Consider the following 17,408-nt stretch of genomic DNA (forward strand, 5'->3'; position numbering starts at 1 on the left):
AGACGGATTATTTTAAAGAATTGGTCTATTAGAAGAAATGATTGCGATTTGAGGGCTGAAATGGATGATCAACCCTGGTTTGTTTCTTAAAGATGGGTACAAGTCTAAAAACTCTTCTTTAACATCCTTTAATCAAAGCTACTGTCGCATTACCTGGTATGTGAAAATGTGGTCATTGTAATCTCTAAGTTTGTGTTGGTATGTAACAAAGTGATTATTTCAGAAGTAAAAATAGAATTTACAGGGAAATATGATTGTTGTACTAAAGGGGTAGTATATACCGCCATGCATCATCTATGTGATGTGTTTCATATAGGCAAGACAGAAAGTAAGGTAAAAGAGCGTATCTACGAACATGCGTATCTACGAACATGATGAGATAAAAAAAAAAGGCAAACGTAACACTCCGGTTAAAAACATTCTGATTCATAACTGCCATTGGTTAAGTTTGTGGTTATACATAAAACCCAGTGTAATGTTAGGGGTGGCCCATGGGCGGTTCTTTTGGAAAGGGAAGAATTGCATTGGCAGCTTGTTCTGAATGCAACTGAATATCCCTGGTTAAATGAGCATTGTTCCATCTCCAGTGTTCTAAAGTTGACAGCTTTTAATAGATGACGTATTGAAAAAATTGAAGTTTTGAATGTGTAATTTTTAAAGCGTTTTGCTACTATTTGAATTTCCTGATTCTGCTTTGAAAAGTGATGAGTGTCTGATATCTGCTTGTACAATGGTTTGTTTTGGTGGGGGCTGGGTAAAAAAGCTCAATGTTTATTGGTCATTGCGGTTTTTATTTAATTACATTTTTAGTATGTAATGGTTAAGCTACTTGTATAATGAAGTCTTGCAGTAACAAGATGAAAGCACTTACCTCTGTGTATTTTTTACTTGTGTGCATTTATTAAAAGTTATTGTGGATTTATCCTGCAGACAAAGATAACATTCCCATGGACACATACAACCACATCATACAATGTCTCAACCTCTAAGCCCTTAACGTAAACTGCCACACAACGAAATATACTGGTCAATAGAGACTATTGTGGGAAACACTGTTGCTCCCTCAGTAGGCTGCGCAAGGAGACAGTAATGGTCAGTTAACTATCAGGGGCAAGACTCCGCCAGATCACACATGCACACAGGACAGCAAACCACAAAAGTACCAGTATGACTCTCTGTCCATGTGGGTGTTAACGATACCTCCCTGGACTATATGAAGAGATAGACCTTTCAGATTGTGTGCCCCAAGCAGGTATAAGCCTAGCACTGAGAAGCATTCTACCTTCTCCAAAGATGATGCCACAATACAAACAGAAGAGGACTGATTTTAAACAACCGTCTTGATTACTGGTATCATTCTAAGGGGATCCGATATTTGTCAGCTTGAGAGGACATGATCAACAGACCATGCTGCGTTACCAGAGATGGTCTGCACCCATTCCTACTAGGCCTTCTGATATTGGCCATAACACTATCCACCCATATAGTGCCTTTTTTAGGCAATGCCAAGCTGATAAGCCTTATAAAGCAGTAAATTCTACACAAGATAAACTAAAGGTGTTATTAGTCAATGCTAGGAGTCCAAAACAAGAAGCTCCAGTTACTGTAATCATTCCTCACCCTGGAGACTGCTGACATCTGTGCAGTTACTGAGACATGGTTTAAAGCAATGGAAGGTCCCCAGCAGTACAAAGCTATAATGCCTTCCACACATTTAGACTAGCTACTGCAAAGGAAGGGACAAGAGGTGGAGGTGTATCAAGCTTCATAAAAAGCACACCTCACAACTGGTCAAATATTATGACATCATTCAGCTACTCCATGTCCAACTAACTGTTGGTAAAATCCTATACCATTATCCTTGCTAACTATAGGTCCCAGTCTATGACCCAGGATAACCATACAACATATACTTGAATGTACTGGAATCGCTCATAATTCAGCTCAACACCATATTCCTAAGTAATTTCAACTATCCCACCATAAACTGGGATACATATAAAAGCACTAACATGGAGGCTCAAAGGTTCCTATATTTTGTCAATACAAACACCCTGGAATAGCTAGCCTACATACCTACTAGGGTTATAAATATCCTATATCTGGTGCTCACAAATATAAGGGAATGTGTCACCTCCCCTTGTGTAATGTCCTCACTGGTCAAATTAGATCACAAAGCAGTAACCCTTGAAATGAATTGTAAGGCTGAACTTGCAGCAAACTCAAAAACCTTTAAGAACTTTTTCAAGGCTATGTATCTCCTGTTAAGTGAAGGCCTAGCTAAATTCCAAGTCCCACAAAATTCTGAGAACATGGTGGCCTATGAGAAAGTGTTTACAGAAACCCTGTGTAAGTATGTAAATGACTGCATAGAAACGGCAGAACCAAACAGAAATAAACTTAGGACAAACTCCAAAAACAAGCTGACTTGGTAAAATAGGTTGTACAAAAAAAAAAAAAAAAAAAAAAAAAAAAAAAATCCAAAAATAGGAAGGGCTATGCCCAAAAGACAAAAAAAACCTTCATCAGTCTTAACAAGCAACTTAAGGGACTAATCAAGTCCGTTAAAACCAATTTCAATGCAAAAATAGTCTCCCATGGCAAGGATAACCATAAGACATTTTCAGTTATGCCCATAACCTTAAATGGAAAGCCCAGAGGGTTGAACCAGTAGAAAAAATGGAACTTCCTATACCAAAATGAGGGATACAGCAAATTTGCTGGCTGATAAATTTAGCTTCAGTTTCATCCCCCATCACCACCAATTTTTCTTCACAGGAAATGCCCTCTACCATCACTCCCCAGCTATCACTAAAGAACAGGTCCTCAATGCACTCTCCAGAGCCAAAAACACTGCATCAATGGGTCCTGATAATATCACAGGATGCCTCCCAAATAGCTTGAAACATGACCTGTCAGTCCTGCTAGAATCTCTGTTTGACTACAACATCCAGACAGGCCCCATCTCTAGGTAATGGAGGACTGCTACTTTTATCTCGCTACACAAAGGACCACAAACACACCCAGAGAACTACAGACCCAGAAGTTTGACTAATCTTATATGAAAGGCCAAGGAAAGAATTATTGTGGACCTGATGAAGAAAGATATAGGAAATCTTCAAACACTGGACCCATCCCAGTTTGGTTTTGTCAAGGGCATGTCATGCCTAATCTCAGACAAGTCTTTGAGAAGGTACATAGAGCCCTGGACGAGGGCAAAATGGTGTATACTGCTTACTCTGACCTAGCAAATCCATACTGCTTACCGTGACCTAACAAATCCATTTGAAACGATACATCACCCGGGTATTCTAGACAAATTCACAAATTTAGGCATAAATCCCTATGTCACCCAATGGATAGCCAAATGGTTCACTAACGGGGCACATGAAGTTAGGGTGGGGGATTCACCTCCATGAAGAGATCTGTTACTAGAGGTGTCTCACAGGGCTCGGTAGTGGGTCCTCTCCTGTTTGAAATATACTTCACTGAAGTTAAGGCAAATGTAGATGACCTTTGGTTGACCAAATCTGCTTATGACTGCAAGATGGGTGCAATCAATGAATACTCCAAAGATGTTGATATCCTCCAGGAAGGTCTGACAAAGACAAACAACTGGTGCCAGAACCATGGCTTAAAACGCACTGCAGAAAAATGCATAATTAAACCCTTTGGGAAAATGACCACCACTGCAAATTACAACACTGATAACACTCCCTTAAGAGAAGACCCACTTGGGAACTCCGGTTGACTGCAACCTGAACTTTTATCACCATGTGTCCATGGTAGTGAGAAAAATCCTTCTACATGGTGCAACTTATAAGTAAGGGTATGGCATCCAGATCTAAGTCACACTACTCTCAACCTCTTGGAGTAAAAAATCTGGACAAAGCCTAAAATGATGGGGGGACAAATACGGACAGATTTTAAATATTGCTTTTACAAACTTAAAGTTGATAGAATAATAGGTTTTACATTAGCATGAATTTTGTGAATGATGTAGAGTCTTAAACTCAAATATTTGTCAAGACTTCAATCCTCAGCTATTTGTCAGAAAGGCACAGATTTTAGGCGGAACACACTAAAAATTTGAGGCAAAAATCTGGACATTCTACAAAAATCTGTACAGTTGAGATGTACAACTCAGCCCTCATTAGTCCAATAATAGAGTACAATGCACCCTTCAACATGTACCTGACCAGGCATCTGCAACAGCTGGAGTGCCCAGAGATTCCTCTGTAAAAGAATACAGGGTGTAAATACTATGTCCTATGCAGACCACCTCAAAGCCCTGTCTCTGTATTCCGTTTCCTACAGACTACTGAGAGGCAATGTATGCATACTCTACAAGTCATTCTTCAATCCAGCTCTGATGGATCGAATACGCATTCACAAAACAAACAGCACTAAATTATCCAATCTAATCTAAACCTCACATGTGACATGAGTAAAACATGTTGGAGGGACAGGAATAGTTTTCAAAGATTACCTCTCCTCTGGAGTAGACTCCCTATTCATGGGAAACAGAGCTCTTCCCCAAGACTATTCAAATACAATTTGGACCAATGGATGGGAAACTGTAAATTCACCCCGGCTTGTTCCCTGGTGCCCTTATGGACAGGGGCAGTCTGTATATGCCCAAGTCTTTGGCATATACCAAAGCCATTCTAACCTGTGGACAGTGATAATTGGGAAAATAGGGGCATGAATGGCTAGGCTGAAAAAGGCTCTAGGGCTGTTAGCCTAGTAACCTCCTATGATCTTAGGGCAATACCATTTACACCTTACCAATACCCACGCTTATGCTGTATCCTCCTCCTCGAAAAGGGCAAAGCAGATCCATCGCAAACTAAATTTATGGGTACTCATCCAATCATCCAAGTTTAATTTGAAGGATGCCAGGGTGCAACTGTTGAACTACACATGGAGTTTGTTCCAGCGGTCCAGCAGACACTGGCTAATAAATATGACTCTCCAGCTCATTTTATTTATGTGCTGGTAGAGATTTACATCCTTAGTTTTGATAGCAGTAGAGCTATCAGAATTATGAAGATACATAAAACCAGAAAAATAGGTGTGGACCTCTTGGGTTTTCGATCCTGAGTGATGCCTGCCCGGAGGGAAGGAATAACCAATTTTACAAAGCCTTTCACTCTTGATCCTAAACAGTGAACAGATTTCCACGTGTAGTCGGTGGTGGAGCTAGCTCTAAAAAAAGAGCTGTTTTAGCCCTGTGGGCAGCTGGAGCTCTATATAGAGCTGTTACAGATCTCTATGAGCTCTGAGAAGAGCTGTTTTAGAATGCCCTTTTGGGCAGATGCGGTAGTTCTAAAAAGAACTGTTTTGTTTGGTTCACCGAAGCTGTGTCTGTGCCTCCGGCTGGTCTTACCAAAGCCGATACAGATTTCTGTGAGCTCTGAGAAGGGCCGATTTGTATTTTGAATGCCCGTTCGGGTGTTGGTGGTAGCTCTAATAAGAACTTTTTTGTTTTATTCTTCAATGCGTCTCTGGTTGCTCTTACCAGAGCTTTTACATATCTCTGTGAGCTCTGAGAAGAGCTATTTGGTGTACTGTGAGCTCTGAGAAGAGCTGTTTGGTGTAAGGTGCAGATCCACGTGAGCTCTGAAAAGAGCTGTTTTGTGTATGGACACAATGGGCTCTGGGAAGAGCTGCTGTTGTGTCCTTCGGTGTTCTGCGGTGGTGTCGATCTCAGTTGTCCTTCTTGAACAGATCTTCAGTTCTTTTGCTATGTGTGAGTCCTAAAAAGGACTATTTGTGCGCTCCCCAAGAGCTGGTCAGAATGACCCGACAGCTGTTGCTGTGCTGCTTTTATGCTGCTGTGGAGGGGGCGTGGTTGAGAGATGTCCAATGAGAAGTGACTAGCTGGGGGTGTGGCCCTAGTAGGCCTACAAGGTGAAGATGGACCTGGTTGGAAGCATTTCATTCCTCTTATTTAGTTCCTTTTTATTAACCAGCTACTTGTTCATATGTGCCATTCCTAACCTCTAGCAATGCATTGGAGCCTTTTGCTTGGTCACGATTATACCTGCGTTTGAAAAAACTGTACTAAAACTTAAATTTAAATGTAACCAAAAAATAAAAAAAATAAAAAAAATTAAAATTAAAATTAAATTTAAAAGTGAACTGTAAAACTCTGGGGTTACCGACTATAGTTCTAAATTTAGACTTGCCACTACCACCTATAAAACATTGGAAGCAAGCTTGGTTCTGAGAAAGATTCTGAGATGTCCGGCGCTTACGGGGCAGATAGGAAGGTAGCCTGTCTGCCGCTCCTTCATCAGGGAGAGCATACATTAAGTAGTAAAAAGTTAACTGTAGTTTGATATTGAAATTTTACCTTTTAAATTAAAAATAATTAAAAGTTGAGCTAACAATTGTAACTTTTGTGAGGGCTGATACATTAACTTACTGTAATTTTAGTTCTGCTTATAAACAATTAATGTAGAAAAAATTAATACATTATGCCTTATACCAGTGAGAAAACAGTGAGCGAAATAGAATATCTTACTAGGAGCCGATTAGTTGTAGTTAGCATGGTTAAGTGCCCTGAGGTTCAGGACTGGGGTGATGGTCTCCATGTAGTTGAGACCCGGAGGGTGCCTTGCTTCAAGTTGTATCTGCCAGATAAGTTCTTTTTTCTCTAATCTTGAACTGAATTCCCCATTGAAAGGGATCTTCTCCAGCTGTTAGAGTATCAGGAACTTAAATCTTTCGTGTCCTGTTTTTTTTGTTGCGCGTGTTGCTAGTTTATTTGTCGGTATCTTGTGCCTGATGTCATATAGGTGTTTGGCAATCCTGGTTTTGAGGGCATTGATGGTCTTGCCCACGTAGAAGGCTTGGCGTTTGCAGCAGTTTGCTCTGTAGACCCCACGAAAACTTATGTCCATTTTGTTACCCCTTCTATCATCTTGGGCTTCTTCATCTGTATTTACTTATCTTCACCATTTATTAAAACTTCATATTTCTAAGGACTCATTTTGTATGTAATTATATTTATAAGATGTATATTTTGTATTTAATTATTCTTCTGTATTCACTGTTATTCTTTGTTTGCAATAGTTTTTATAACTTTATTTGTAATTTTTCTGTATGGGGCTTTTCCCCCCTGGACTCCGGTGAAAATGGGCTCTTGCTCAGATGGACAGTCCCAGTTAGCAAAGGTCAAATAAGTAAATAAATAAATGGGATCTCTAAAAGTAATGAGTGTAAGGTAGAGATCTCCCCCCATACGAAGCCATAAGAAATCAAGTAGAGGGATAACCCTTCAAGATTTTCCTATTAGCCCAACAAATTCTGACCAAGATTCTGCTAGATTCTTATAATAATGGAAAATAATGTAATGTATACTACAGTGCACCCCTACCGGATTATCATAGTCTGAAAGATTAATCAAATAAAGGGAAAATAATAAATAACACCACTTTGGGAGAAATGCAAAAAATAAAGAAAGTGAGACAGAAAGAAGAGGAATAATGTAAGGCAGTCAGACGTGCATGTAAAACAAGATGGAAATATAAAACAGAATCAGATAGGGACAAATGAGAAAATGAAAAGGCTGAAGGAAAGTGAAAGGGACTCAAAAAGGTGCTCAGTATGCAGTTACTACTAGCAGATTCAAGCAGATAATTGCACAAAATATTAATGATTAATTGCAACAGTATTCATTTGCAGTCATCTACAAAGATACAAATGCCAAACTCACCTTTTGCAATGCAACTGTCATGGCAGTCTTTCCACCCATGCTATGCCCAACCAAAATCACCTTAGTCAGCTGAAGGCTGCGCAGTAGCTTCTGTAAGTCTAAGCTCATTGCTTCATAGGTAATTGTGGGGCTGTGTGCACTATTGCCATGGTTGCGAGCATCCACTGTTATTACCTATCTGGACAAGAGTCAAATATCAGTGCTCAGTTTAGAACTGAGAAATTTAATGAAAAAACCTTACCAAAAATAGATGCAAGACATTTACAAGTGCTCTTTATATTGGTAAACTGCAATAATGAAACCACATTTTAACTTAACTTGAAAAAGTTGCCCTGAAAAATGTAACAGTTTCTGTGAATATGTTAGACAATGGTTTTAAGAGTATGTAATGTCACAGATCTTGCAGTCTACATACATCCTTGCATTCCAAAGCATGAGCACAACCTAGCAAACTAGATAGAATATATACTTACAATGAAAAATAAAAGGCAGCTGTTGCAAGACAAAAGCAACGCTTGGTAGATGGTAAATCCTTTATAAGCAGAAAACTCCAAATCCAGAAAAAATACAGACGATGTTCATCCAAGATAAAGCAGTGCAAGCAAACACAGCAGTATTAAGCGCTTTCGTCTGGTAGATGACTTCCTCAGAATACAAAAATACTGCAATTGGCACCTGTTTAAATACACTGCTTACCCAATCACAAATAACTGACATCATTCCCCCCATTAACAAGGCTGCAAATACTTAATACAAGCCAACTATAAAACAATAATACATGTAAAATGTTTAAAACATCCCTAAACAGTGTATATAACTAAATGAAAAACATAGATTTTAATTTCAATAGAGAAGATAAAGAAATTCTATCATTTAACCTGGGAGCATGATAGGCATCAAGCCTAATTTGTCATTTGAGTTCTACAAACTCCAAATACTCATTCAAGGGTCCCCAACGAGGTCCCAGATCTACCCGTTCCAATATAAAGAACAGGAAGGAATGGGTAGGTTCACTAACCAAATGTTTATATAATGCATTCTTTTCATTTTTATTCCTGATATCATATAAATGTTGATAAATCCTTAACCTTAGGGCATTCTTAGTTTTACCTACATAGAAACTTGCACAGAATCTACACAAGGCCAAATACACAACCCCTTTAGTGTAACAGTACATCCTTTTTGAACTGGAAATATATCCAAAATTTTTGAGCTTGATTTTTTCTCTGTCCATAACATAAGGGCATTGGGCACACCTCCCACACTTAAAAGTACCACCATTGTGGGTGTCAACTTTTTGCCTTTCAAACAGTCCTTTAAGGGAAGTGTCCCTTTTGTAAACCACTTGCGGTTCAATACCAAATTTCCCTGATAATTCAGGGTCAACATCAAATATTTTCCAATATTTGGAAATAATGTTTTTAATGTCATAAAAATTGGATGTATAAGTAAGAGTAAGCACCCGTCCAAAATTTAAAGGTTTACAGTCATTATGACTTTTGGTGGACACCTGCCCTAGTAGTGCAAGAAAATGACCATTCATTCTTTTAGTCTTAACTTCATTAAAAATATCTATGACAAAGGTTTCAGGGTACCCCCTCTTACAAAACATGTTTTTTAATATTTCACATTCACTAAGAAAATCCGGAAAATCAGACACCATTCTGGCCAGTCTTACATATTGGCCCTTAACTAGGGCTTTTTTCTGGTGCAATGGGTGTGCGCTTGTATAATGCAATAGTGAATTTGAATAGGTAGGTTTCCTATATAGTTGTGAAACAAAACAATTGTGTTCAAAGTCTTTCTTGATGGTAACATCCAAGTAATTAATCAGTTCTACATTGCTATTCATAGTAAACTTAAGAAAACTTGTAGTTCCATTAATATAGTTGAAGAACCTCTTCAGGTTGTCCTCACTATCTTTCCAGAACAGGACTATATCATCTAGGTATCGCCCATACAATACCCATGAAGTCCTAAATTCCGAGTTGGTAACAAACAGGTCCTCCCATTGTGCCAAGACAATGTTGGCAAACATTGGAGCACAGCACGCACCCATTGCAACACCCTGCTTTTGCTTAAAAAGATGCCCTTCAAAGGTCACAAAATTATTCTCTAATATTATTTCCATACATGTTCGTAAAGTCAGAATGGTGTTATGATTAAATGTTGAATTGACACAAATAGTCCCCCCATCACACCCCTTAGTACAGCTGTTTGAGAATCTAGGTGAAGCTGATATCAGGAACTTATTAGTGAACAAGTATAAAAAAAACCTGGTCAATACCATTCAAGGCTAATTTGATGTGGAATAACTGAAAAGAGATAAACATCAATAGTGACTATTATGTTACTATCAAAAAACATGTCCCGTTTAACTTTAGTAAGAAAGTCCCATGAGTCCCTAATTACAAGACTACGTGAATCTAGAATGTTTTTCGTCATATTGTTAATGAACTTGGCAATACTATAAGTTTTTGAGGCTTTTGCGTCCACAATTGGTCTTAATGGTGGGTTTTCTAAGGATTTGTGAATTTTTGGTATGCCAAAAATTGTGGGTATTTTTGGATGGCTTATAAGCATATAATTATAGGCTTCTAAGGTAATTTGCCCATTTAATAATAGCTGTTCCAATTCCAGGTCAATATTACGATATGCTATATTAATCTCATTTCTTGACACCTCAAGATAGACATCACTATACAAAAGTTCCATCATCTTGCTATTATAATCAACCACATTCATAATTACCATGCCCCCACCTTTATCAGGTTTCATTATTCTTATGTCACGATGCTCTAAAATTTCACTTAGAAGTTTTCTCTCATCAGAGTCCAAGTAAGCTTGACCAGGTTTTTTATACTTGTTCGCTAATAAGTTAATAAGTTCCTGATATCAGCTTCACATAGATTCTCAAACAGCTGTACTAGGGGGTGTGATGGGGGGACTATTTATGTACCAATTCAACACTTAATCATAACACCATTCTGACTTTACGAACATGTATGGAAATAATATTAGAGAATAATTTTGCGAGCTTTGAAGGGCATCTTTTTAAGCAAAAACAGGGTGTTGCAATGGGTGCGTGCTGTGCTCCAGTGTTTGCCAACATTGTCTTGGCACAATGGGAGGACCTGTTTGTTACCAACTCGGAATTTAAGACTTCATGGGTATTGTATGGGCGATACCTAGATGATATAGTCCTGTTCTGGAAAGATAGTGAGGACGACCTGAAGAGGTTCGTCACCTATATTAATGGAACTACAAGTTTTCTTAAGTTTACTATGAATAGCAATGTAGAACTGATTAATTACTTAGATGTTACCATCAAGAAAGACTTTGAACACAATTGTTTTGTTTCACAACTATATAGGAAACCTACCTATTCAAATTCACTATTGCATTATACAAGCGCACACCCATTGCACCAGAAAAAAGCCCTAGTTAAGGGCCAATATGTAAGACTGGCCAGAATGGTGTCTGATTTTGTGGATTTTCTTAGTGAATGTGAAATATTAAAAAACATGTTTTGTAAGAGGGGGTACCCTGAAACCTTTGTCATAGATATTTTTAATGAAGTTAAGACAAAGAATGAATGGTCATTTTCTTGCACTACTAGGGCAGGTGTCCACCAAAAGTCATAATGACTGTAAACCTTTAAATTTTGGACGGGTGCTTACTCTTACTTATACATCCAATTTTTATGACATTAAAAACATTATTTCCAAATATTGTTAAATATTTGATGTTGACCCTGAATTATCAGGGAAATTTGGTATTGAACCGCAAGTGGTTTACAAAAGAGATACTTCCCTTAAAGGATTGTTTGAAAAGCAAAAATTTGACACCCACAATGGTGGTACTTTTAAGTGTGGGAGGTGTGCCCAATGCCCTTATGTTATGGACAGAGAAAAAATCAAGCTCAAAAATTTTGGATATATTTCCAGTTCAGAAAGGATGTACTGTTACACTAAAGGGGTTGTGTATTTGGCCTGGTGTAGATTTTGTGCAAGTTTCTATGTAGGTAAAACTAAGAATGCCCTAAGGTTAAGGATTTATCAACATTTATATGATATCAGGAATAAAAATGAAAAGAATGCATTATATAAACATTTGGTTAGTGAACCTACCCATTCCTTCCTGTTCTTTACATTGGAACAGGTAGATCTGGGACCTCGTGGGGGGACCCTTGAATGAGTATTTGGAGTTTGTAGAACTCAAATGACAAATTAGGCTTGATGCCTATCACGCTCCCTGGTTAAATGATAGAATTTCTTTATCTTCTCTATTGAAATTAAAATCTATGTTTTTCATTTAGTTATATACACTGTTTAGGGATGTTTTAAACATTTTACATGTATTATTGTTTTATATTTGGCTTGTATTAAGTATTTGCAGCCTTGTTAATGGGGGAAATGATGTCAGTTATTTGTGATTGGGTAAGCAATGTATTTAAACAGGTGCTAATTGCAGTATTTTTGTATTCTGAGGAAGTCATCTACCAGACGAAAGCGCTTAATACTGCTGTGTTTGCTTGCACTGCTTTATCTTGGATGAACATTGTCTGTATTTTTTCTGGATTTAGAGTTTTCTGCTTATAAAGGATTTACCATCTACCAAGCGTCGCTTTTGTCTTGCAACAGCTACCTTTTATTTTTCATTAGATAGAATATATACTTACTTAAATTTAAAGCAGCTAATAAGAAAATATTTGGTCATATTTTAAGACCCGATTAAGAGAGATATTAAATGCCACTAAGATATCCATGTGGCAACCACCAACCTGTACATAAGTACACAGCCTGTCAAACAAGCAGACTAGTCAAAGAAATAGAAGAAGAAATTCTCTTTCCCAATCTGCAGTGGTCTCAGAGCAGATTACACTAGTGAAGGGGTGCCAAGGATCAAAGCTTTACTTCTGTACAGCTGGGGCGAAGAGCTATGTCCCCAAGAGAAAAGCAAGGATTATATTCAGCTTCTTTTACACAAGCAGAATTAGAAGTACTTTTCACCACTGGGAGGTCCTAGATCACTCTAGCCAGCAGTATCATTTGGCAGTCAAGCATGACATACTGAAACATTTGTTAGATTATCAATACCCTAGAGACCTATATTTGTGAATGCAGGCATTCCTTTTCTGCTTGCTTATTATCAAGAATACACTAGAATTCAGGAGTTGAAGCAGCAGCTGTGGATGAAAACTATGGCACATATGTTGATACAAAGAAATCTGTTGCCCGTTTTCTACTACTTAATACATTAGCAGATAAGGGACTCCGCTATCTGCCCATTTTCTCCTAGTTACTGCAACACCACATACCTTAACTCCTGTCCTGCTCTTCTCCCACCCATCAGGACTCCTTTATGTCCATCCCACTGCAGTTTGTGAGCAAATGACCACCACTGACAATCTATTCCAAGTCTGAACTAGCAGGAGTTGTTCTGGTCTTGCAGCTATTATAACAAATAATACAATAAAGCACAGGACATAGGCAGGAGGAGGGAAGGAGGAAAGTACAGTTTTGTACCTACCATAAATGTAGGTGTCCGATAGGTATGCATCTGCAGTCCTTACGTATGGGTTGTCCTGCCTCAGGCAGCCCTTCGGTCGGCCGGATTCCAAAGTCTGGGTCCGGCGTCGGCTGATGTCGCCCTTTCCCCGACGTCAGAGCGCCTGGGGTATAAAAGAGTCAGCCGACGCCATCTTCCTCAGTTTTTTCTTGCCCCAGATGCCAGGTGCCCCCTAAAGAAGGCTAAATTTGGAGAAATGCAAAATATTCCAAACATGCACAGTAATAAAAAACAAATACACCATAATAGATAACCCCAGCTAGCTATAAGCGGGATAAGTACCCAAGAAATACCACAGAGGGGAAGGAGGGTGGGAAAACCTAACTGCAGATGCATACCTATCGGACATCTACATTTATGGTAGGTACAAAACTGTACTATGTCCTTCAAGGATGCATCTGCAGTCCTTACATATGGGTAGATACCATAGCCAAGCTGGGGGTGGTAGGATCTAAGAAAATGATGGTGTAGCTAAAATGCCCTGCAGGACCGCCGTAGCAAAGCCTGCTCTGGATCTGGAATACAAGGGCAAATTGTAATGCTTGGAAAATGTATGCACGGAGCTCCATGTAGCAGCTTCTAAAATGTCCTTGGTAGCCACCCCTCTTAGAAAGGCTGTGGAGGTGGCTGTGGCTCTGGTGGAATGAGGCCTGATGTTAGCTGGCACAGTTTTTCCATGATAAGAGTAGCAGAATCAAATGCAATTTCCTATCCATTTTGAAATTGTCTGTTTGGAAATTGCTTTACCTTGGATGCCTGCAGCATATGCTACCAACAGCTGGTCAGTTTTTCTGAAAGTCTTAGTTCTGTCCCAGTAGTAGCATAACTGTCTGTGAATGTCCAGGGTATGCAGAAGTTTTTCTCCCTTGTTTTGCGGATCCGGAAAGAAGGTAGGCAGGTGAATAGCTTGGTTCAATGAGACCCTGGATACCACCTTTGGCATAAATGAAGGATTGGTTCTCAAGGAGACTCTTGTCCTGATGAAAAATAAGAAATGGTTGTACTGCCATGAGTGCCTGCAATTCAGATACTCTTCTTGCTGAGGTTATGGCCAGAAGGAAGGCAGTCTTCCAAGACAGGAACTGTAACTCTGAAGATGCTGCTGGTTCAAAGGGAGGTAGAGTCAACTTTTCCAACATGAAGTTAAGGTCCCATGTAGGCACTGGTGGTTTTCTTGGAGGATTGATGTTTTTAATTCCTCTTAGAAACTGCCTTAGGAGAGGATGAGAGAAGACAGGTGGATCAGTATTGTATTCTGCTGAAATTGTTGAAGCATGAATTTTTATGGAAGAGTAAGAAAGGCCATTGTGGAGCATTTCTGCCAAGTATTCCAGGATATGTGCCATGCTCATCACTGTGGCATCTAGGCCCTTTGCGGTGCTCCAAGTGTGGAATTTTTTCCATTTTGCTGAATATGCCTTTCTCGTGGAAGGTCTGCGAGCTTCCATGATGATATCCTTCACTCTCTTGGATAGCTTTTCCTGGTGAGAAGTCAAGGTATTCTCCAGGCTGTCAGCTGCAGGGTTTTCAGGCTGGAGTGCAGAGTTTTGTAATTGTGCTGTGTCAGAAGAAGTGACCATTGTGGTAGAGGCCACGGTTTCGTGTGTGACAGGCATCGTAACAGTGGGTACCAGTGCTGCCTTGGCCAGTCCGGGGCTATTAGAATCACTTTTGGTTGCTCTGTCCTGATTTTCAGCAAGACCCTGGTCATTAGTGGAAGAGGTGGAAATGCATACACTGTTAGGGTATTCCAGCTGAAAGAGAGGGCGTCCACTTTCCATGCTTGTGGGTGGTATGTCCTTGAACAGAATTTCTTCAGCTGATGATTGTGGTGGGAGGCAAAAATATCTATGTCCGGCCTTCCCCAAAATTGTGTTATGTGAAGGAAGATGTCTGGGTGTAGCATCCATTTGTGTGGATCCATGGTATTTCTGCTTAGGCTTTCCGCCAGTATATTGTCTTTTTCTGGCACAAACTGGGATTGCAGCTCTATATTGAGTTTTAGGGAAAGTTCCCAAAGATTCATTGCTAGTCTGCAAAGAGGGTAGGAATGGGTACCTCCTTGCTTGTTTATGTACCACATAACTGTGGTATTGTCTGTCCTTATTAGCAGGTGGCCTTGATGTAGAAAGTGCTTGAAGGCCTCGATTGCATGAATCACTGCCAGCATTTCCTTTTGGTTTATGTGCATGCGCAATTCTTTCTGAGACCATAGTCCTTGGATGCATCTGTCCTCCATGTGTGCTCCCCATCCATGGTCTGAAGCGTCAGTGGTAATGGTTTGGCTGGTTACAGGTTTGCTGAAAGGCAGACCCCCATTTGACTGGCTTGCTTGGGCCCACCACAGGAATTCCTTTTGAAGGCATGGAATGAGTGGTATCAAAGTTTCTAGGCTGTGATTGTGCTGAGACCATAAACTCCTTAGGTACCATTGTAGTTTTCTCATATGCAGCCTTGCTTGTGGAATCAGAAGAATGCACGATGCCATGTAACCCAGGGCCTGCAGGATTTTCCTTGCAGTCATCTGAGTTTGTTTTGTCAGATTTTTAAAGTAATCCGGTAGTTGTCTTTGTTTTTCTTCTGTGAGAAAAGCCATTTGGGTGGTTGTATCTAGTTCCGCACCCAGAAAAGTTATTCTTTGGGACGGCAGACTTGTGAATGTTGACTGTGTATCCGAAGGCCTGCAGAAGGCGGATGGCATAATTCAAATGTTTTTCCAAAGTTTGTTGGCTGTCCGCTTGTATAAGGCAGTCGTCCAGATACGGGTATATTTGAATCCCCTGAAGTCTGCAGTGTGCAATTACTGATGCCAGGCATTTCGTGAATACTCTGGGCGCAGTAGATAAGCCAAAGGGCAATGCTGAGAATTGATAATGCTCTGAACCTGCAAGAAATCTGAGGTGTCTTCTGCAACTTTGTCTGATAGGGACATGCAGGTATGCCTCCTTGAGGTCTAGAGTTACCAGCCAAGACCCCTTGCCCAGCATGGGAAGGAGCTGCTGTAGGGTCAGCATTTTGAATTTTGGCACAATGAGATAAGTACTGAGTGCGGACAAATCGAGAATAGGCCTCCATTGTTTTTCTTTTCTTGGGACAAGGAATAGTCTGGAATAAAATCCTTGGCCTTGTTCTGTGAGAGGAACCTTTTCTATAGCTTTCATTTGAAATAGGTTGGCAATTTGTTTTAAAGCCTCTGCCCTTTGATTTGGTGGCAGGTTTGGCATTCCTTTTCTTTTTGGTAATGTATGGAAATGGAACCTGTATCCTTTGTCTATTATTTGCAGTGTCCATTTGTCCCTTGTAATACTGTGCCAATTTCTTGAGAATAAAGACAATTTTCCGCCCAAAGGTGCTTCTAATTGAGCCCTGGTTGGCGGGATCAAGGTGAAGTCATTGAGTCTGTCCTTGTGCAGCAGTTGTTGGTCCTGCACTACCTCGCTGGTTAGGAGGCTGCCATTGACGTCCTCTGTAGGAGCCTCTAGCTTGCCCTCTACCTCTGGCACGCCTGTTCTTGCCTCTTTGATATCTCTCTTTCGGAAAGGACCAATTCTTAGAAGGCTAATTTCTGCTGAATCTTGGTGGTTGTACCTGGAGGAAATCTTTGACTGTTTGTACAGATTTAGCCTTTTCCTCAAATTTCTTTAAGACCTCCTGAGCAGTGGAGCCAAATAACTTTTGCTTTTCTAGTGGAGCATCCAGAAGCTTAGCCTTAACATGATCTGGCAGAGATTGTTCCTTCAGCCAAGCATGTCTACGTATGACTGCACCTGTCATTGCTGACCTACATGAAGCTTCCAATGCATCATAACCACACTGCAAGAAATGGTTGCTAACCTGTTGTGAATTATGTACCAGATCCTGAAGTGACTTACGGTCTAGGGGTTCAGGAGAAGACAGCTTTTTCTGCAATTCATCCAACAAATACTCTTGGTACTGTATCATATGAAATTGACAATTTAAAGTCCTCATAGACAGAGTGGAAGAAGTATACACTTTTTACCCCATCTCTCTAAAGGCCTGGACTCCCTTTCAGAGGGGAGTGGATTTTTAGTAGTGGCAGCTGCAACCCCTTTAGGACCCTGGGAAATAGTTTCTAGGTCAGCAGAGTGGGCCT

At 39.9% G+C, this 17,408-nt stretch overlaps 1 protein-coding gene across 2 annotated transcripts in view; it reads right to left on the reverse strand.

Moving 5' to 3' along the window:
• Nucleotides 1-17,408, reverse strand: part of ABHD11 (abhydrolase domain containing 11) — a 554,138-nt gene that overhangs the window by 423,209 nt on the left and 113,521 nt on the right. For both annotated transcript variants that reach the window (XM_044054160.1, XM_044054159.1), the window contains exon 3: nt 7,724-7,897. In XM_044054160.1, the coding sequence (XP_043910095.1) occupies nt 7,724-7,897 (174 nt within the window). The remainder of the gene's footprint in view (nt 1-7,723; nt 7,898-17,408) is intronic.

The sequence above is a fragment of the Protopterus annectens genome, chromosome 13.part0 (genome assembly GCF_019279795.1).
Source record: "Protopterus annectens isolate FY-2018-M chromosome 13.part0, PAN1.0, whole genome shotgun sequence".
In the NCBI taxonomy this organism is placed as follows: Eukaryota; Metazoa; Chordata; order Ceratodontiformes; family Protopteridae; genus Protopterus; species Protopterus annectens.